Here is a 22,597-nt window from a genome sequence, read left to right on the forward strand (position 1 = left end):
TGAATTCGGTATGGTGTATGCACATTCTGTATGATGTACGTGCAAAGTGGTGTTTTTCCTAATGGCTGTTGTACCTGTGTTGTTGCAATGTTATTTGCAATCATGAAGGCATTTGTTATTCAGTAGAAGTAGAAATGAAGTCTGTGATCTTTAGAAAATACTATATTACTCTTCAGATAAATAGGCCTATTTAATAAATGTAGGCTATGTAAAGATAAGGAATTTGTACGCATGTATAAATAGGCGTATAATTTCATATATTTCCTATATGGGCACCTATGTTCTTTGCATCATATCCAAGGTATAAGCTCACCCTCATTCACTTTCAAATCTAAAAATAGAAATTTATGGCCCCATTTCACAATATGTAATATCGATTATCCGATATCCCTTTCAAAATGTAAAGCGAGGATGTATATCTGGTAAAGACTGAATTATGAACGAATATTTTCTTGAGAGAGCTAATTATTGAGATCTGTTTTTCACGAGAGTTTTGAAAATATTATGCTATAGGCCCAATGGTTTAATACTTTTCAAAAACCAAGGTATAAGCGTTTCCAATTCCACAAATCAAACTCATTAATTTACAATACATTTTCCGTAAATTTTACTTGTAAACAACTGAAATTTGCCTGTTCTGTATGCACGCTGCATGCTTTTGAAGAAGATGTGTGCGCTGAACACTTATCTGATTAGAGTAATTGAATATTTTTTGCTGTAGGCCTAAACAAAGATCTTATCCTGAAATTTTCTTCCCATACCATACTTGAACGTAAGTGAAAAGTGGGTCTTCGCAATAGAGAGATCAGACAAAAGTATTTATAGGGAACCCATTTTTTAAAATTTGATTGCATTTTTCACACATCTGATTTACGGTGTAGTGCCAACATGTTTTTATGATGAATTAAAAAAAATTATCTTGAAAGTGAATGTTTTTATTTCCCCAAACTAAAGACAAATTTGTGTTAATAGTCCCCTTGTATTCTTATCATGACTGACCTTGGTAGGAATATGGAAAGTTTCCGCTTTACATTTTAGGGTCTGATCAGGCTTTTGTTACGATTTTAGTTCCAAACTTAGTTGCGTTCATCATTATCTTCATACTCAACTTTTTAATGAAGTTCGGGTCCTTAATTTTTATATTTCATTGCTCATGTGTATTGGGAAATGACAATCATTTTACGTAAAATTGATCTTGAACTGTTTGGATTCTGTAATTGTCAATATGAAACTGAAAGTTAATTGCTATTTTTTTCAAAAGTGCACGAAAAAAGTCTATTCACTCTACATACGCATATGGATAGGCCTATGACTACATGTATATCTGTAAACTTAGTTCGTCTGAATTTCCTTGTTTTCATAGTAAAAGTAAGATATTTTCATGCAGTAAGCCTCCACGTATTTTACAATGGACCTACATGTAGTACAACTATCTTATTATGAATTACATGGATATGATCATTGTAGTTATGAAATGTAACATATGGTAAATTTGTGTGAACATATTTGAAGAGCAATTATTCTTCCCATCTGAATTCTTGATATGTCTAATATTTTCCCCAGACAAAATACAATAAAATCAAGAGATTTCCAATTTAATAGTTGTCATCAGCAACAAAACACTATTTTTTCAAAGTCTGATCATAAAGCATCTTCCCTCTTTTTACAGAACAATACATTCCCAACAGCATTTAACTGAAAGCATACCCTATCTCATTTAGATTTTGATGACAATTGATCTTATCTGCAAAGTCCGAAGTCCCCCTGGGTCTTTTATCTGAGCGAACAAAAGATTGTGGTTTGTCAACAACAAAAGCTTTTTCTGTCTCATTCTCCCCATCTTTTCTCTCTGTATCTCTTCCCTCCCTCTCCATATCTTTCAAACAAACACACCCCCACACTGTACACACAGGATTCCAAATTCAGACACACTCTTTTCTACTGTATGTCATGATAATAGAGCTACTCCCCAGGAGTTGCATGGGTGATGGATTTTCCCCCATTCTCTTCTTCTTCTTTCTTTTATTCTCTCTATCCCTTCTCTGTCAATCGGGTCAATGCAAAGCATTGACTGTGTGTAGCGAAGCAAGGTAGCCTGGTACAGGGAGTATTCTGAATACACAGGCATTAGAACGGTCACATGTTGTGAGGATTATTATTAGCAAGTCAGGAAAAAAGAGCGAGGCCCTCAAGCTTGATTGAACGAACGAACGAACGATAGAAAGAAGAAGGAAGGACTATGCAATATGAGCACACTGCCATGACTCAGTACTCTTGCATGGAGTGTGTGTGTGTTCTGTGTGTGAGTGTGTGATGCATGCTCTCAGGCTAGAGCTCTCTCTGTATGCATTGAGTGCATTGGTAGCAACCATCCCTGGCTCTCCTTGCATTTCATTTCAAATGTGGTGTGATGTGCAGATCAGGATCTGGGGGAGTAAATATTTCATTGCAGCCCAAACCAGAATGTTTTCCAAAGGTAAGAATTATAATCACAGTAATAGATTATCGTTGTTGTGCCACACACATGATGAAATTCGCCTTTCATTATTTGAGCTTTGAATTTAATTGTAAATTTTTGTATTTTTTCCGTGCCATGCTGCTCAGTGGCATGTGTGGGTGGAAATAATGTTTATTTATTTATCTGATGTTGAATTATGATTTGTTTACATGTGTTTGTTTGTTTGTTATTATTCAGATTGAATTAATTCACTTATAAATTTTAATTCTAGTATTTTTTTTTCTAAATGATTTATCTCTTTAAATAATTCAAAATGTGTAATTTACCAACCATGCCAACTGGAAACAATGTTACATATTTATTACATAATGTTTTTAGTTTAAATTTAAGCATTTTTCAAAATTATGTGAATATAATGTGAATTTTATTGACAGATCTCTTTCCTATGTTTGGAACATTTGCCCTGATCACTGGTACTGTAACATACATGTAGTTCATGGCGTTAAATGTTTTAATCATTCGTAAAATGCGTTCCAATTTCTTGTTTTTTGTATGCATTTTAATGCTGGAACTATTGATATTATTTTTCTGTATATTACAAAAAATACTTGACTCGTATCTGCATGCCTTATGTCCAGTGAATTTAAATTTGAAGCAACATATTTTATTATTATTCATTCAAGATGCCCAGTTTGATGAACACAATGGATTCATTTCTTATTCAAAATTAATGAATAAAGAAATGTTTCCTTACATACATGTACATGAATTAACTAACATGAATTATTGAGGATCTTGGGAAATGGATAAAGATTACCAGGAGAATTATCCATAGAGGTGCCGTGGCCGAGTGGTCTAAGGCGCCTGGCTATACGTGAAAAGTCCGGGGTTCGAGCCCCGGCCGCGGCACTTATGCCCATGAGCAAAGCATTTAATCTACAATACTCTTTTATCTTGTTTTCAAATAAATGGAAATGCTATATGCATTATTGGTTACTAGGTGTGTACTTGTTTGTTAAAAAAAAATATATATTAAAGTGATGGCAGATTTCATATTTCAGAGTACTGTAGGCCTACATCTAAATGAAGCTTTTATCAAGGTTTTATATGTAACGAGTGTTGTTGTATTTCATATGCACACTATTCTATTACACTTTTTAGGATACTTTAGAATTATCCTAATTATCATGTACATGCCTAAGTTTTTTTTTCTATTGATTAATGTGCTTGCTCATTTTTTTAAATTGTTATATTGACTGAAATTACTAAGATTTATTCTATCGGTCAAGTCTTTCCTGATCTTGTCTGTAGAGCAATGAATATAAATAGCATACATGTAGATATGCTTACATTTTATCATTATTTTCATATCAAGATCATTTGAAACTGCAATTTGTGGGCTGAAATAGGATATGTGCAAACTGTAGTTTCAGCTTCCATGTTTTGTTTTCGTTTGATAGATTAGAAAACACCAGCTTTAATCTTTGTCATAGATAAGAGTTAAAGCAAAAATCTCAATGTTTAATAGGCCTATATGTAGTAAAATTTATGAGGTTAATATAGATATATTCTAAGATCAGGTAAAATATTTTTATAACATTTTGAATTCTGCAGCCTTACAACAAATTCATCTGCAAATAAATATTTGAAATTAAAGAATAACAAATTTGTTCCCTATTCCATTTTTAGGGGTGTGGGGCATGTGGGATAGGATTTAATGTTCCTAGTTATTACCCAGACTTTACAGGGTATCATGATTTTTTTTTTTTTTTACTTTTATAATTGATTCTACTTCGTTGCACATTATTTTTTGTATGATTGATCATATCTAAATCATTTTAGGACAACATTGTATGATCCATGTGCAGTAGTTAAAATATTTTTGTAATAAATCAAAAGTTGTGCAAACTTATAAACAATATTTAATATTTAAGAAAAGAATGATTCCATCTTTGCGATGTGATGAGAGGTTGGTGTATGATTAAGCCAATTCTCGATGATTGAATCAGGAAGTCTAGTTTCAAAATACTCCAAGCTCACATACACATGCTGTACAGGGAATGATTCATCTTGGAGCCACAGGAAAGAACCATTTTGCACTACTTCCACCGACAGATAAAAAAGAAAAGAAGAAAATTGTTAATCTGATTTTGTTTTCTTCATTCTGTCAAGGTATTGCAGGAGAGAAGGAAAACGGTACTCTCCTTTCTAATTTTTTTGTGATATTTCTTGGAGCTGGAGAAAGAGAGATAGGGGAGGGGGGGGGGGTGGACAGAATTTATGTAAAAAAAACAAGAAAAAAGTAATAATAATCAAATGCTATTCGTTCTGTCTTTTCATATAATTACTAAATACATAATAATCTATCATAGATAATAGTGCATCTATTCAAAATTTACTACAGAAGTGAAATTGAGAACCATTTTTATTGAATAAGTTGTATTATTTGTTTATCATAATTAATGATTATACCCTACATGTATTATCACCATGTTGCTGTTATTTTTTTAGTTACTATTGTAGCTGTACTTAGTATCATTACTTTTGTTATATATTTTTGTTATTACATTAGCATTGAAACTGAAGTCTGTGAAATCAACTGAAATAAATTATTTTTGGGCAGTGGATTTCAGTCCAAGAAAATTTGATTTATTAATATAATGTCATCATGTGCACATTATGTTTTAAATATTTTTCAGTGCTAGATACATATAAATTCAGTATCATCGCTCTCATCTTGAGTCATCATTAGGGTATAGACCATATTGTGATCATCCATAGTGTTATTGTGAAATCTTCCACGTCATTCCATCCACCACAAGTACTCTCATTAATTCTTCCCCATAGTTCAATTTCTATAGGGGCATACAATTCTTTTATGTCCCTACAGGAGATGAAGTTTGAATAGCAGTTACATAACCTATCTACATGTATGTCCTATTCTATTGATTGCCTTTGTCTACATGTGATATTATGGCAGTATAATAGAAGAGGATACAAGTCACATGATGCACTGTATTCATACTACTATGTAACTACAGTTAGGGGCTTAACATGGGAATTAAATTTACCCCCCCCCCCCTTAGTGCTAACTAAAAGCATGCATGTTAAATATATGACATACCAGTATATAACAGTTTTGGAAAACTATGTGCAGAGTGAGGCAATTCTGATGGAAATTTAATGTTTATTTTGGCAAAGTTGTTTGTAAATCAATACCAATTTGCAACTCTATGAAATATCACACCTCGTCCTTTTTTTTTAATTATCAGTGTGCATGATACTCAATATTTTGACATGATGTACTGTTCCATGCATCTGTCTGTTTTTAGGAATAACTTCTCTTTTTAATTACAAAACTCATAATATGGTTTACCAAAAAAGTACAAACATGGATGCAGTTATGTTGTGAAATTTAGCTCTTGTGTTTAATGTTACATATGAACAGTAGTAATATGAAAAGTGACTACTTTTACAAGTATGCTACATATGCTTGTGTTTTGTTGTATCTATAGGGTTTGTTTCAGATTAAAAAAAAAGACCTACATAAGGGAATGATAATTTCAGTGTAAAGTAAGTCAACATCACACAAGTAATTTCTGAATCACTTGGGAGATAATCCATTGGTCAAAATGACCAATCTCTTGGACTTGGTTAATATGTGTCTGACCGAGAATAATTGTCAAAATCACCAAATTATCTGCCAGGAATTTGGTTGACTTTGTCAAATCTTATCGGTCAGACACATATTTAAATCAAGAGAATGGTCATTTTGATCTATCTTTTTTTTAGTATTATTATGTTAGTTTTTTTTATATTGGAAATAATCATTGATAGGCAGTGAGGATTTTATTTTTTATTTCGAAGGATTATTCATTTGAATTGTGTACAGAAAATCACAAAGGTCTATTATTCAAGCAAAGCAGAAATGATAAAATTTATTTTATCATTTCTGATAAAATTCTAATTTTCTAAATTAGAATTTCTAAAATTATTATTATCAAATTTACTCTGTCTATGCTTTGTCCACTGCCAACTCTTCCACTCACCACATGGTCTGCCTTAATTTTAGTCTAATGCCATTCTGTCCATCAACATTTCATCTAAGATGGTCCAATAACCATTTGGTCCAATCATCGCTTCATCACCAGTCTATGCCACTTTTGTCTCATTACCATTTGGTGTAATTAATGTTCATTTAATTTTCATTCATTTTGCACTATTAACACTAATTAAATCTAACACTAGTCTAATTAGACCAAATGGCATGGACCTAATGGCTATTGGACCAACTGGTAATTAGATGAAATGGTTAGTGGACGAAATGGCAATTAGACCGTGGCCTTATTAAACGAACTTATGGTTGACCAAATGATAGTAGACGAGTTGGTGATGTTGTTAGGAATTGGCATTGAAACAAAGGAAAATAAACCGCTTATTGTAAAATCCATGTACAGTACATTTATGTGCATGGGGATCTGATTAATTGTGTATGCTCATAAGAAAAGCTGATTATCTACATGGTTGTTCAGAATGTGTTGGTCTATGGTCCTCCTAATCATTGCCTGATTAGGAGAGAGGGGATGTGTGGGAGGGAAAAACAAATAAAGGACCACAGCAGAGCAACAAAATTCTGGAGCTCTGTTTGTTTTTTTCTTCCATCACTCTATCAATGTTCATGTCTGTTCATTGATTTTGGCATTTGTTCTTATTCGCACCATTGGGGGTATAGGCTTACGCAATACAAAAAGTCTTAAATCTGCAACAGGATCCCATTAAACGCTTCGTGAATCCATCTCAAGTTGTCTGCATGATGGTGATACATGTAGATATTGTGTTTGATAGTTCTGAAATAATCCACACTATGTATATGTATATATATATATATATATATATTTATTTACCAAGTACTCATGTTATTTTGTTAGTAAATTTGTTTTATCATCCACTCTAGCATTGATATTATTTTTGCCTCTGAAATATATTGTCATCGCTGAAGGATCAAACATTGTAAATACATGAATATGCAAAATAAGAAAGAAATACTGAAGATATCTTTAGAAAGTAAGCTGTAAGCCCATTGTAACATGCATGTACTCACAACACGTTACATTTCTAATGGAAAAGCTGCCCGGGGGGCCACTTACATTGACGAGTGGATACCATGCGCGACCAAAAAAACACGTAAAAAGGATGTCCTTTTCACGATAGGGCACGTTACGTACGTAACGTGAAAAGGGTGTCAAAAACACAAAAATAAGGAAAAAAGGGTATCTATTTCGCTAGGAAAATTACGTGTTTAGGGTCGAATTTGCGGGGATGATAAAACAAAATTAAAATGTTTTATAAAGGATGTCCTTTTTGCCCCAACACTACGTGTTTAGAGTCCTATTTGCACGAGGTGTAGAAGGTGGGGTCGTACTAAACTAAAAAGGTAAAGCCGACAATCAAAGGACCCGTAACAATAAAACATTCCTGTACTTGTTTAGGGGTTCATTTCAGGGAATATTTGCCAAGAGTATCGTTTTGTTTCCAATACTTGTTAAGGGTAGGGTTTCACACGCCAATACTTGTTAAGGGGTGCATTTTCAGAATATGGAAATTACGTGTTTAGGGTGCTTTTCGAGACCCCATGGTCGCGCATGGTATCCACTCGTGAATGGAAGTGGCCCCCCCAGGAAAAGCTGGCTGCAGGAAATAGGCCCTATATTTTGAAGGAAGATAAAGCAATAAATTAATGCAAAATACATGGCTGGACAGTGCCGGTTTGAACAACATGTTTTTGTAGGTTATCATTTTGCTCTGCATAGGATTGTTCTCTTCAAAAGACAAAAATCTATAGGCCTACATGACCACATATAGGCCTTTATTCTATATGAATTAATCATACGATACATTTACTTGTCGCTTCTACTACAAGGTCCTGTATTTATTAAATACAGGCCATTTTTCAGCAATGTTTGCCCAAGCTCCTTGGTTTGCCTCTTCTCCATTGGTTGTGTATTAGAATATGGAGGTGTGCAAAGTTCAGTGGACCAAGAAAGCTGACTATAATTTTGATCAAGCTATAATCAGTTTAGGGATATCCTCATATTTTACATGACCATAAAGTCCTACCAATTAACCCCAATGATATTTGATTAGTGTCCATTCTATTGGGATAGTTGATAACTGATATGTTGAGACCGTCCCTTGCAGAAGGTCACTCACAGGTCAACCCCATTGAGCATGGTGCATACATTGTACATGTATATTCACTTATGGGCCTCCAGCTATTGCAGGTGTATCTGATTTATAGCTGGGACAATTTTGAACCAAAACAACTGAACAACTGTATATATTAGCCTGACCCCCAACAACTCATGAATTCTGACAGTTTTCTCAAATTACTAGTACTCACCTACACATTGGCATAATAAACCACGTTTTGGCTCTTTGCCAAGTCCCGTGGTGTGATGTCACTGTTTATTATTGCCGTTATTTACCATTTTCCTGCTGTTAACCATACCTGTAGGTCATAAAACCTTCAAAATTCTGATGTTACATGTGGCCTACCACCTTTTTTTCTCCAATAAATAAAAACTGCTTCATAAAATTTATTTGCACTATCATTACAATAAGAAAGCATGATTGCAATTACATGTATTCCAAAATGGAAAAGTGGAGGGCAGATGTACATAGCAATTGACTACATTGGTGGAATTGTTGATTCTATTATCTGACATGTTTCTTAAAAGAATAACTATTTTCTTTTATTTGCTGAGACGGTATTGATGAAGGACTACAATGTGTTTACTTTAACATGTAATATCTGCAATATCCGATTGATGAAATATTTTTTAAATTCATGCACTAGGATTTTTTTGTAGCAATGCAAGTGTGATAAGAAATATTTGGCTAGGAGAGACTGAAAAAAAAGAGAAAAAGTGAATTCCTGGGAGTGGGAACATGATCAGAATTGAATATTTAGGCCTATTCTGTTTATGAAAAATTATGATATTCCTCTGTATTGAATTCTCTGAATTATTTGATAATGCATACTGCAATGCAAGTGCATATAGGCCTACGTGCTTGTATACACTACATATTAGAGATTTCACTAATTATCTTTGTTAATTTACTTTTAAAGAGAAATGCCAGTAGTTGCAGTAAACACTGATTTCATGAGAAAGTCTGTAAAACCAGGCGTAATTGTCAGTACTGTATATCATCGAGGATCTAGATCTGGTACAGTAACATAAACTGAACTTTGTAAAATCTTGAAATCTACGCTGAAAAATGTTCACACTGAAGATCACCAACACAGATAGGCACACGTGGGACAGTGTATTATTATTGCTGGGATAAAGACCAGACGGAAGTGACCGAATCCGCGCTTATTTTGCTTATTTCTCAGCAATTACAAAATTTCTTCCAGAATCCTTTGGCACATATTTTTTATTCATACAAACAGACACTTGGGTGGTCATTATATTAGATTCTGTAAAAAGTCATTTTGAGATCGTTATCACAACTGGAATTTATCTTTAACTCAATTATAAACTTGAGGACTTCTGGGTCCCCATGTTTTGTTTTTTTTACTCTCAGGATGAACAACAGACATTATCATGCACCCTTTCAATAATGTTCTATTCATTTTCACCTTTAATTTTCAGTGATCTTCAAATGAACCAGTGACAAGAACTGCCATCAAACTCGTTGGATTACACTTATCTTCATCTTTAATACTTGGATACCAATCTGGAATTAAATCTTGTTTAACGACTGAGGAGCCATTGCCTTCCTGAACTATTCGGGTGATTCTGTGGGAGCGCGATAGCTAGAGGGCTGGCAGCTCGCTAGCTAACCAGCTAGCTATCACCGGGTAGGGAGGCTCTTCAGCCGTTGTCTTGACACCACGGTTCGTTCCGGCTTCAAACTGACTCGCTACCACACTGTGGATTTAAATGCAGTGTCGGGATTGGAAGACAGCATGGCGGAGAAAGCGTCTCCTCATAAAAAGGTAAGATAATGTTTCCACTTATCATTGTTAAATATTCACGTTCTCATTCAGCTATCATTGTTCATATTTAAATTAGTTTAAATAAAATTTACAGATATTTTGCACTTATTTTTTAACTTAAATTGTTTATTTTTATCTATTAAAATATGATTTACAGATTTACGTGTACTCACTGAGGCGTTCTTTTGATATCTTTTTAAAGAAATTTATTTTATTGTTTTATAATGTAGGCCTATATATTTGAAGGGATATCCTTAGGATAAAGTCATTATTCATTAATGAAAATGGTGCATCCACAAAAACTCAAACTTTAATCAAAAACTTTAAAAAAAAGAAATTAAAAGTTACAGGATTTTGAAAATTGTGTTGATTTAGGTAAAAATATAAAGCTGTTTCCAATAGTTTTTTTTAATGTAAATTTGGCTTTTCATTCAATGTGTAAAATCAGGCTGAGTGAAACTACATGTAAGGCCTGGTGCGGACAAAAATATCACGATCTACTAAAAACGGTATAAGGGGCTAATTCGGCCCAGCCCCCATGTAATTTCTTCCCTGATCTTATTGGAGATGGTACATTTGTGTTTTTTCTGTGGAAAGTCAAAGTGCTTTCTGAAAATTCTCAATGTTAGCTTCTTTTTCCCCCTCAAGTTCAAAGGTTACAAGATGTTGAGTAGAATTGATATTGTCATGTGATCTTTCCAGAAAATCTCATCTTGCTCGCTTGTAGTAATTACTCATTGGATCTATGCCACACCTGCTCATTGCATCACCCCATATACATGTACATACATGTAGCATCAAGTATTCTCATTGATGATTATTGAGATAATAAGCCAAGCTGTTTGCTATCCTCCGTCTTTCATGGAAAAGCTCATTAGTGTTGGTTGTGCCATTGATTGATTGTCATTTCTGATGAATAGATAACTTTGCAAGCCTGCTCACATTTAGTTACAACCTAAATCAGTAATGCCATATTAAATGTGAATGGTCTGAAGTTAAAATGTTGCATCATGAATATTTTTCATATTGGCTAATTGACTGTTTATTGATGAGCACTAACCTTTTCCCCCTCATGTTTAAAGCTGAATTTGAGCAATGGCAATAATCAGTAATTTTGCATGGAAATCATAGTTAACTTTGTACAAAATAAAATACAAAACTGAAGTTTTGACAAACGGTGGCAGTTTATGTTATGGAAATTGGAATTCTGTGAAATGATTTAAAACCTGAATTACAAACCACCGACATTGATAATAGCACATAATGATGATGTGTATATTGCTTGGAAGAAGACCAGTCAACCCAACAGCATTTTTAGCTTGTTTTACATATTGTTCAGCAAAATACTGATTATTGACGAGAATCATTTCATACATGTACATGTAGGTCTACATATATATTTTACAAATAGAATACTTTGGTGGTCTTATGTTTGGTTCTTTGAACCCATTTTACGTATACGATATTACCATGTATACTGTTGACCTAATGGCCCAAATTCATTATAGTGATTTCAATTGTACCATGGCACAAACAATGGAATATGCGGATTTTATGCATGTTTGATCTTTCTCTATTGATTCAGATCAACATTTTTCTTTGGGTGGACTTGGTTGGACTGTAATTTATTAAAGAAGTGAAATACCACTTGAAAATCAGAAATTCTTTCCATTTTTTTATTTATTCATTTTACACCAGTGTAAAATAATATTGTGCATTCATTTTACATTAGTGTAAAAGAATATTGTGCACAAGATGAGAGGTGGTAGTGATATCATGTGTACTGAATGTACTTTACAAAGTATCTTATTTCGGTTTTTATGGTTGCATCTTTTCCTCAGTGCTTCATGTATCCATTATGTTTATAAACTTCAAAGTTATTTCAAACTTTCAGTTTCACTGACCCATAGGCCTATAACTCTAAATTTTCAGCAAAATTTGAGAGTCGGGTTCGCCATATTGCCTAGGTCTATCAGAGACATTATTATTATGGTCCGCGGGTAGGAGGGGTAGCAAATTGGAATTGAAATTTTTAGAAATTTGGGTATCCTATCAAAGAATTTGGGGCTGCGATCAGACCTGTTTTACGCATCTAATTTGTTCAAACTTCTCCCTTTAAAAGTGAAAACAAAACCATCTGTTATTTGTTATTCACACGAAGGAAAAGCCTCAACCAGCAAGTTTCCTCTTACCATTTCCCTTTTAACTATGTAATATGTTTACCATTTTACTGGAGTGGAATAATAAATAGGAAGTTATGGAAGAGGAGCATTAAATATGACCTACATGTACATCAAGCATTTATCACCCTTTGCTTCTCGTTAGGTCTTTCATGAGGGTTGGGGACAATACTACTAGAATTTTGTTCATTTCATATGAAACTGGAAAATTTAAAGTCCATCATTAATTATTTTTTCATTATTAAATGGAAGAGTAGCCCTTGACTTACATATACATCACTATGTCATCACCAATGTGGGTGATTTGGTCTCCCTGACCATGGTCATTGGGTCTTGTAAACTACCACTTTTTACAATTTAAAAAAAAAAATCAGAACTTATAATTTGTCCAATGTACAAATTGTTACCTGTCTACTTGTCAGATATTTCTTTTTAATCTAAAAACAACATTTTATTTGGGTTGGATTGTTTTTTAAATTCTGATGTGAGATGAATACTTGATATCACAAATATTATGAATGTACATGTATTACAAACTCAGCTAAAAGGTCATCTCAGGTCAAGTAGGTACATTAAATGTTGATGTTTACACCTAAAGTAGAATATTTTTTAAGTTTGATCAAATCCATCCATTAATTTTCTTATTCTGTACTATCTTTGTTGCCAAGAACTTGTTTTTTTTTTTTGTTTGCCTCCACATGTATGAATGAATATTTGACATAGTTTGATATAATTTTATAGTTGAAGCTCAAAAAGCAAAAGTAAAGACAAAATGTTTGATATTGCATTGTCACGCAACTCACAAAATCAATACTACTGCTTAATATTGAATTTCGCAATGCAGGTGAGAATGCCAGAGGCATTCTGCCTGTCTGAGCATTCCCCCCCCCCCCCTCTTTTTTCTGTTTTTTTTTGGGGGGGGCAAACTTGGTCATATTATTTACAGTAGTGTTTTTTTAATCATCACTATGACATGTTCATGTAGCAAGGTTGTAAAACACTTTATTTTCTTCATCAAATAGTAATTCTAATAGTACCAGACCATAAATGTACAATGTAGCTTCTGTGTTCAGTTTCAGTGGTAATACCAATACTGCTTTGTGGAAAGCGGCAAATAAATGTAGTGATTATAAAGAGAGAGTTCCCCTCAAAATTTACAAAGCAAGTTGTAATGATGTGATGTTCTATTCATTTTGTGTCATAGGAAAAACAACCGCCATTAAAAATGCCGCAGTCAGCCAAACCTGAGAGCAAGACGTCTCTCAAAAGAAGACTCTTCAACACTAGTGTCAATGGAGAGGAAGGTAAGACAAAAAAATATATTCTTTGGTTTTATTTTGAACTTCAAGAGAAAGAATTAAAATTCTCTATAATTTTCAGAACCTCGATTGAGTGGTGGATTTCAATATGAATGTACAATACCCATGACTTGTTTGCCTATTATTATGTACACAAGAATATATGTACAGTATGCCTTTTACTGTAAATGAAATTATTTATGGGAGTAATCAACTAAAATGTAGGCCTATCTTCATAATTTTGTATACAAAACACCCAGAATAGAAGTTGTGCAACTTGTACATGTATATAGGACAGTACCAATTTCTTCTGTATGAGATGTCATTGCATGTAGTCGAGCATAGGCAATTTTCTAATGGGCTGAACATGTGATCATGTACTTTTACGTGACTCATGAGACGTTAATTAGTGTCCTCTGTAATTATGCTCATGGAGATTACGCGTGGAGTGCAATGTGTGGTCCTCCAAAAGTGTTCGCTAAAAACGTAAAAATGGCATGATTCGCTCATGTTATAAACTGCAATGATGTCATACTTGTCTCAGCTTGATGTATGTAAACAGTGAGTCATTTACAATCAGAAGTATTGTGAAGGAATTAACATGCATGTAGCCTATTGTATACATGTAAAAAGAAGGAATGGTATTAAAACAAAGATGGAACTGGGATAAGTATCAACTTTTTCAGTGTACATGTACTTTATTCTAAGGCTTGTTAAAATACCCATAAAATACAAATATCTTATTTTTTCAAATATAACAATTTTATTGTTGGTTTAAATTAGGCACATATCTACATGTATGCACATACCGCTGAGTCTGCATATTTCCATTAACATCAGATAGTTCAGTCAAAGCAATTTTTTTAGTCCAGACTTTGAAAATATTCTTGACTTCTTCTGTAAGTCAAATTTCATGAAGTCAAACTGATTTTTATGATCCCAACTCCCAAGATATTTTACTTGGGTAGACTCCTTGTATTATATTTCTAGCCTTCATTTTTTACATGACTTTCAGTCATCTTTCTTGAACACATGACCAAAAAAAAAACACGGAATAATATGGAGAAAGTGTACTACCAGTAGGCTTTAACAAGTATCTCACTGAATGGAAGCTGAATTTGATAAAATCATGTTACTACATTTACAGTATATTGTTAATTCTGCATGATTGAGTATAGAGTACCAGTACATTTAAGTTTGTTGTTGGAAAGATATTTACATTCAATAATTTTATATACTGGTATTCATATGAATGATCATGTTTTGATAAAGGGAGATACATGTAATTGGCAAATTCAAGGAATGTGTAAAAGAAAGAATAGTCCTGTACATGTGTCATAGCCTTCATGTATCTGAACGCCATGATACATCACCATAATTATGATTATTCATTTTTTAATGTAAGAGCTGCTGAATCTAAAATGTGATCAGAGAAATGACCTTTTTGGCTGTAATATTTCTCTGCTGAATTCCCTGGCTAGTTGTTGACAGGATATTAATGCCTGGCTACACCGGATATTGGCTACCCATAATGCACAGGAAGGTTAAAGTGCGTGGATATATTTGCTATGCACCCTTTTAAAGGGAATGAACATTACAGTGATGGTGTATTTTATTAAAGGCCAGCCGCCTAGCCTGCAGTGTTGTGCTAGATTATTCTGCATTGTCAAAAAGGTTAGAAATGAATAAAGTTGAGTATTAAAGAAAATAACACAAATTGTTCATCAAAGAATAAGTCTACCCTAAGAAAAAGTTGATTGTAATAAAAAGAGAAAATCTATCAAGTATAACACTGAAATTTCAGCAAAATTTGATATAAAATAAGAATGTTAATACATTTTAAAATTTAGTTTTATTTCACAATTTCATGAAATAGTATAATTTTTCCTCATTGTCAAGTGAAACAACAATTAATTCCTCCCAGAACATGTGGAATTAGCATTGTTTAATACTATATGGTTCAGTCAAGTTGGTCCTTATTGTCAAATGAAATATGTAATATTGTAAATTCAAACAATAAAAACAAAACAAATAGTGAGGGACATTATCAACTCTCTCATTTGCATGTGACTCAGTCACTTTATGTGCATATCACTGTTTTGTGAAAAATGAGCAAAACTTAATACTGTATATCCGATTTTGATGAAAATTTTCAGCGTTGTGCTAGTTTGATTTTTCTTCAAATCAACATTTTCCTGGGATGGACCTGACCTAAACTACACCTCGACCTGTTGTGGCTATAGGCCTAAACTAGTCTGTTTGTACATGTTATGACATTTGATAAAAATAATTTAATTTTGGTTCATCCTCTCGATCAATTGCAATTTTAGAAGTTGATTGGGAAAAATATGGGGGAGGGGCAGCAAGGTATAACTACCCTGTTAAAAATATATTTCTAACAGGGTTAGAAATAATTTCTATTTTTTAGGGGCTATCTTTTTTTTTTTTTTTTGTGGGGGGGGTCTATTTCTTTCATTTTAAGGGCAACCTGTTAGGGGTAACAGGGTCTGTTATAACTAAAAGGAAAATTTGCTGATGACTGGTACTAATTACTTGTTCTATTCATCTACATGTATCTCACTCCTGTTTACAAAATACATGGTAGTCATTAGGTGGTTTCAGACCGCCTCAAAGTTTGTCAGTTCCAGGTATTTTCTGATCGGGAAATGTGCCCTGATCTATCACGATCAGAAAATACCAGGAAAGCAAATTACGCGTTCTCTCCCCGAAAGAAAATACCTGCTAAACAGGAGGTACTTGTCAAAATTACGAGAACTTTTGCTGGGATTTTCCAAGGTTGTAGATATTTTGGCAGCGTGAAAGCAAATTACTGGAACTTTTAGCCTAGTGTGTAGTTAGGCGAAGGTGTCTTGGGTGGCTGCTGAGCTTAGTAGTGATTTTGAATCTTGCACCTTGCTTGCTTATCAGACCATAGTGCGCATGTTCCAATTTCAGGAACTTACATGTATCCCGATGGGTATGTGTCGGGGCGGTGTGAATATGGGAATAATCGACAGGTATTGTTTAGCCTGAAAAAGTTCTTGTAATTTAACAGGGATTCTTGTGATCGAGGCAGTTTGAAACCACCTGCAGTAGGCCATTGTGACATTTATTGAGTACATCATCATGCATGAAGATTTACATACAGGCCTATGGAGAAAGAGAGAATTACGCAATACTGGTCATTACTGACCATTTTGTAGTAGGTCCATGGTATGACTAATCCTGTAAAGGAGTGGGTACCATCACATTTAAAAATATCTCCAGTTGATGAATTTTTTTTCTCAATTCGCTTTCAAAACAATTTTTCTGATGAAACCCTGCACAGACTTCAGTGTTGAAGGCTATGTAAATTGTGCAATGGGATAATGTCTACTGAGTGAAATATAGCTTGATGAAAAGTGTATTTTTCTATAGTTGTAATAGAAGTGGCCAAAGCCTCCTTGTCTTCCGTAGTAAAGAATCCCAAAATAATCAGTGAAATAATTTATATTCATTATTTTCACATATTTTTGCTGGGAATGTGGGGAGCCAAATGGAAATTTTATAGAAACTCCCAAAACAAAGTTAGACATTAAAATGGACCTGTGTTCATTTAAGGGAAAATGCCCAATATTCGATCAAAGGCTACATGTATATGTGTCCAAATTAAAGATGACCTGAAGCATAAATAAATAAATGAAAATTTAAATATACATGTAGGCCTAGGCCTGCAATATGTTTGGGATATAAATCCTGCCATTGAGTAATGGGGGGGGGGGTACATTCTATTGGAAATGGAATCCTCATTTAATTAAATGCCTTGGGTCTTGCATGTGAAGAACAATTCAGAATAATCCAACTCAATAATGAGTTAACTTTGAAACACAATGTAAGATTTTACGTTGAGGCATCATAAAGGCAATGAACAATTTTTTTTCATGCTATGGGCCCCTTAAGTGATTATTCTTTACCTTATTGCATCTTCATTTGTGCACGAACATGCAAGTTTTGAGTCTCTTTATAGCATCTGGTACTGTACGTTTCATTTCTTTTTTGTAGACTGAGGCATAACTCATTTCCTGTCATATTGATTTAAGACAGAAATAGAATTAGCTTTACATACTGTATACTTTGTTGTTTGCCATCTGAAAAATTGAGATTCGCAATCTGTCATGCAAAATTTGAGCACAAGCCAGTCTGTAGAAGTCCCAGTTTTGCTTTCACAAATGTCATGCGAGTTATGTAAAATTTTTTTTTTTTTTTTAGGATTGGTCAAATTACATGTAAAGATTATTATTTAACACATTCTAAAAAGTGATGCACTATTTTATTTTATTTTATTGAAAAAGGCCGTTTGCAGTTTATTATAGAAAAGTGTGTGATTTCATTTTATGTTCTAAGTTTATGTTAGGGGATCGTGTCTTGATTCTGATGCCTCCTCCTCCCCCCCTTTTTTTTAATTTTACGTCGCTCCAACACGCCGGCTCCAAAATAACACAGGCATGATATTCTCCCAATTCAAATCAGAATTCCGATTTTTTTTTTTTTTTGAGTGAAATCCTTTGCCCAAGAACATTCTCATGCTGTTTGTTTTTTACTGCTTTTTTAAGTCAAATGATGAAACTATCATGCAAACTCACCTTTAAAAATTACTTTTGATTTCTTGACTATGCAAGAGCTTGTGACCCCAACCAGGGCGGTCGGCCTCAGACTTCGTCTGTGACTTAGCGACCCTTGGCTATTTTTCAGATTTTTTTTAAAGGGGAATATCATGCCTGAATAATACAATTTTACAGTGAAAGAGTTAGGGAAGTTACATGTACGTATGTATAGGGGAATCTCACTGTACATGTACAGTATGTGTAGGCCTATTAAGCAGAAAAAAATGAAAGTTTGGCGGAGTTTCTTAATACAAAGTAATGAATTTTCAATGTCTTTGTTTTTATCATACTACAGCATGCAAGCCATTTCCATATACAAATATTGATCAAATGCAATTTTCTCAGAAAGTTGTAGATAATTTTTTTTTCAAATACATGTCATTGTTCTTATTCAAATAAACTTGGATATTTTTGTTTTATTGTGAAACATGTGTATATCATCATTAGAAATGTGGAAGACTGCCTTCATGTTCATTCATGATAGAGCTTTGCCTATTTTATGTGTTAAGGGTGAAAGTGACTCATCTTCTTGCTGAAGGCAGAGGAAATTTAGGCTTTTAAAACAGGTGAATTTATTTCCTGTTTTTGCCCCTGCTGACCCCTTACAATATGATTTGCACGTAGTCACATTGACTATTATCTGCTCAGAACTATACAAGTATTATAATAGGTAGTCCGTTATAAAGGGAAAGCATTGCAAAACACCCTTCTGGCACTTATACGTGTACATGTACGTGTGTGCTTCATGCTCCTCGAGTTGTGTGCATGGGCAGGCATTGTTTTAAACGAGATACATGTACATGTTTTGGCGACAAAACGTTCGATTAAAATCTATGGTGACATAAGATATTTGTTTTAATTTGGTTAGTCGTTGTTGCTTTGACAATCTTTTGTATAAATCAACATATGTGTTTGATAATATGTAATAAAATCATGCTGTAATTACATTATGTGTATATTTGTGCATCATGTTGCATTCCCAGGTTGCATTGTAAATTAAATTATGCAATTGATTTGATCACATGCATGAATGTCTTGAATGCATTCTATTCCTCGCATTTTCTATCATTTTGCAGGAATATTGCTGAGAACAGAATCAACAATATAAGAAGAGTGATTTGTTAACTTTTTAGATGAATAGTATCTGAGGAACTTTAGTTGAAATATAATGATTCTAAAGTCTCATACAATGTACTTTGAAAGATTTGTTTTAGTAGTGAACCAAGGATTTCATTGAAACTGTCAGAACCGACCTCTTAGTCGGTGCCGACAACTTTCATAAAACTCCCCTCTGAGCCAAAGTTAGAAAAAGGATATTCATTTTACTTCTAGTTCTTGCAAAGGGTAATTTCTAATTTTCTGTTATTTCATTGTTAATTTGAAAGGCATATGTTGATTACAAAAGATCTTATTTTAACATGCTTGATGTGATTATTAATTAATACCCCTTTCATAAACCCAATTAAAATGAATTAGGCGGCTAATAGCAGCATAATTTGGTCGTAAAATTGGAGGAGGACAAGAGTTATCCGCATTACTCTGATGCTGCTATTATCCGCATAATAGCGGCATCGGGATAAGATTTTGAGTTTATGAACGCATTTCCAAATAATGCGGATAATTGCCATGGTGCGGTCACAAGGTCACCCTTTTCCAACACAACCGCATCGGAGGGGGCGTGTCCAGTTGTCATGGCGATTATCTGCCTTTTTCAGGACGGGCGCTCGTAAAAATAATGCGGCTTATTTTCGGAGTTTATGAACGCAATTTTTATTGAATTATCCGCATTACTCTTAGGCGGCTAATTGGAGGATAGGTTTATGAAAAGGGTATTAGTAGGCTCACAACATCTAATGCAGTGTAGGCCTATATACATGTACATTAAATTTGATTTCCAGTAATGTATTTATGCAGTGGGGATATTTTTTTACATTTCAGGTTATCAAACTTGAGTATGTAGTAGTTCATTTGCGTTGTACGTCATGAGTTGATCTCACAAATGAAGCCATAGCTAGTTATAATACATGAGTGACCTACAATGTACATCTATTTATCGGACCCCTGTTACTTGGCTGGGTTAAAAATAAAGTTTTTAAAATCCTGTACTAATCCAACAGAAGTAACATGCCCTCCAAGGGTATAATATCATATGTCAGTGTCATATGTCTCATGCAAAGAAGTTACCAGTGATTGATTTAGGATAGGAAATTGAAAAACTAATTATCTTTTTTTAAATCTATGTACAGGCCTACATAATGCTGTTTCAATTATTCATACTGTAGACAGGTTGAAATTGTATGTTGTCAGTTTTTACCATTTGGAAAAATAATTTGGAAGCAGTATTGATTCCAATACTTTCGACTCTGTTGTGTAATAATCTGCATGTTGTTATCGTTGTTAATGGTGCCTCTACAATCTTATATCCTGTGCACTTATTGCTGCAGAGATTGTTTTAAAATTAAAAGTAACCTCCATACATTACTGGTTCTTGGAAAACAAAAATTGTTGGCTTCCATATATACATTATAAAAGAATATAAACTGGTGATGAATTGTACAGACTTGAACTTATTCATTTGTTATCGTCTTACATGATGCTTTGTCCCTGTACATGGACCTGAATTCGATTTAAAGCAGATCATGGTTGTGACCAATATTTTAGAGAAAACAGGAAAATGAATTTGTGTCTATAGCATGTAGAGTATTATATGTACACAGGCTTTCAGTATATGAAGTTTGTAATTAGTAAGCCTACATTGTACATCTAGCAGGATACATTTGAATTTATGTGCAGCAACCTACATTTGAGCTGGTTTATGTATATTTTACATCTTTGAAAAAGAAAAATTATATTGTATTCCACAATGAATGTATTGATTACTTTGATGGATGTGACAGTATTTTTGGGAATTTGCTGAATGTTCCCTTCACAGAATTCCCGAAATATATGTTTGTTGTCAAGAGAGGGAGCTAGACTAGCTATTATAAGCTCACTTGATCAAGCACCATCTCTGTGCAATTGTTTGTGGATGGCTTGAACAGGAGACAGTGATAAAAAAAATTATTTCTGTATCAGAGCATTTGAACACTTATCACTCAGTTTTTCCACCTTTCTCGATTCCCAACGTTGATTAACATCGGGTTGACGTGTGGGCCCCATTTCATGAAAAAGTCGCTGTGATAGCAACTCTTGCTAAAATTTCAAATTTCATTGGAGAAGCCAAACCGAAAGCAGAATATTTACTGTTATCATGGCAGTTGACATTCCAGCAAGAGTTGCTATGATATCAACTATTTATGAAATAGGCCCTGATTATTTCAATATCATGCTTTCAACTAATAACAATACAGAAGTATCCCTCCCCCAACAATAGTTACTTGTTATAGTTTTGCAATGGCACTTTCAACTTATACTTCTAATGTTGAACCTCACCCAGTAATATCAACCACATCGTTTTCATCTTGTATCTTTCAGACAAGAAGGCGAGTAAGCCTGCTCCTAAGCGTAAGAAGCCTGGTTCCCAACCTGGTAGTCCCACCCTCCTAGGTACACCCGGTAGAACCATCCCTCTATCAGAACGGCAGCAGCTTGCTCTCCTGATGCAGATGACAGCCAATGAAAATGAAAACAGTAATCCAGGTTGGTTATTTTTTTTTTCTCGGTGGTTGATTCTCACAAATTACAATTATAAAGTTTCTGTTATAGGCTACTGAAATCTTGCAATCTGATTGGTGAAGGGACTACTTTTCATAGATGTCTACCATTTATAAGAGAAGCATATTACATGAAATGGTGGATTGATGATGGGTTTTTTGATGTATGTGTATTTCATGTTCTGCATGTATCTTTAACCAGATCCATCATCAAAATCGATCAATGACTACAATATAATTTTCAAATGCGGGTAATTTCATGAATTGTTAAATTACTGTGATATTGATAAAATGGTATTCAGAAGAGATTATCTTCCAAAAATGTTATAATGAAGTATAAAAAACAGGTATTAATTGAACAAG

The 22,597-nt window shown here is 33.9% G+C and overlaps 1 protein-coding gene across 2 annotated transcripts in view; it reads left to right on the top strand.

The window, feature by feature from the left end:
• Nucleotides 1-2,218: 2,218 nt before the first annotated feature.
• The window catches only part of LOC121407561 (ankyrin repeat domain-containing protein 12-like), a 28,083-nt gene continuing 7,704 nt past the window's right edge, over nucleotides 2,219-22,597 (top strand). For both annotated transcript variants that reach the window (XM_041598699.1, XM_041598700.1), the window contains exons 1-4: nucleotides 2,219-2,476; nucleotides 10,114-10,460; nucleotides 13,845-13,944; nucleotides 22,056-22,220. In XM_041598699.1, the coding sequence (XP_041454633.1) occupies nucleotides 10,431-10,460; nucleotides 13,845-13,944; nucleotides 22,056-22,220 (295 nt within the window). In that variant the 5' untranslated portion in view covers nucleotides 2,219-2,476; nucleotides 10,114-10,430. The remainder of the gene's footprint in view (nucleotides 2,477-10,113; nucleotides 10,461-13,844; nucleotides 13,945-22,055; nucleotides 22,221-22,597) is intronic.

The sequence above is a fragment of the Lytechinus variegatus genome, chromosome 2, assembly GCF_018143015.1.
Source record: "Lytechinus variegatus isolate NC3 chromosome 2, Lvar_3.0, whole genome shotgun sequence".
Classification (NCBI taxonomy): Eukaryota; Metazoa; Echinodermata; class Echinoidea; order Temnopleuroida; family Toxopneustidae; genus Lytechinus; species Lytechinus variegatus.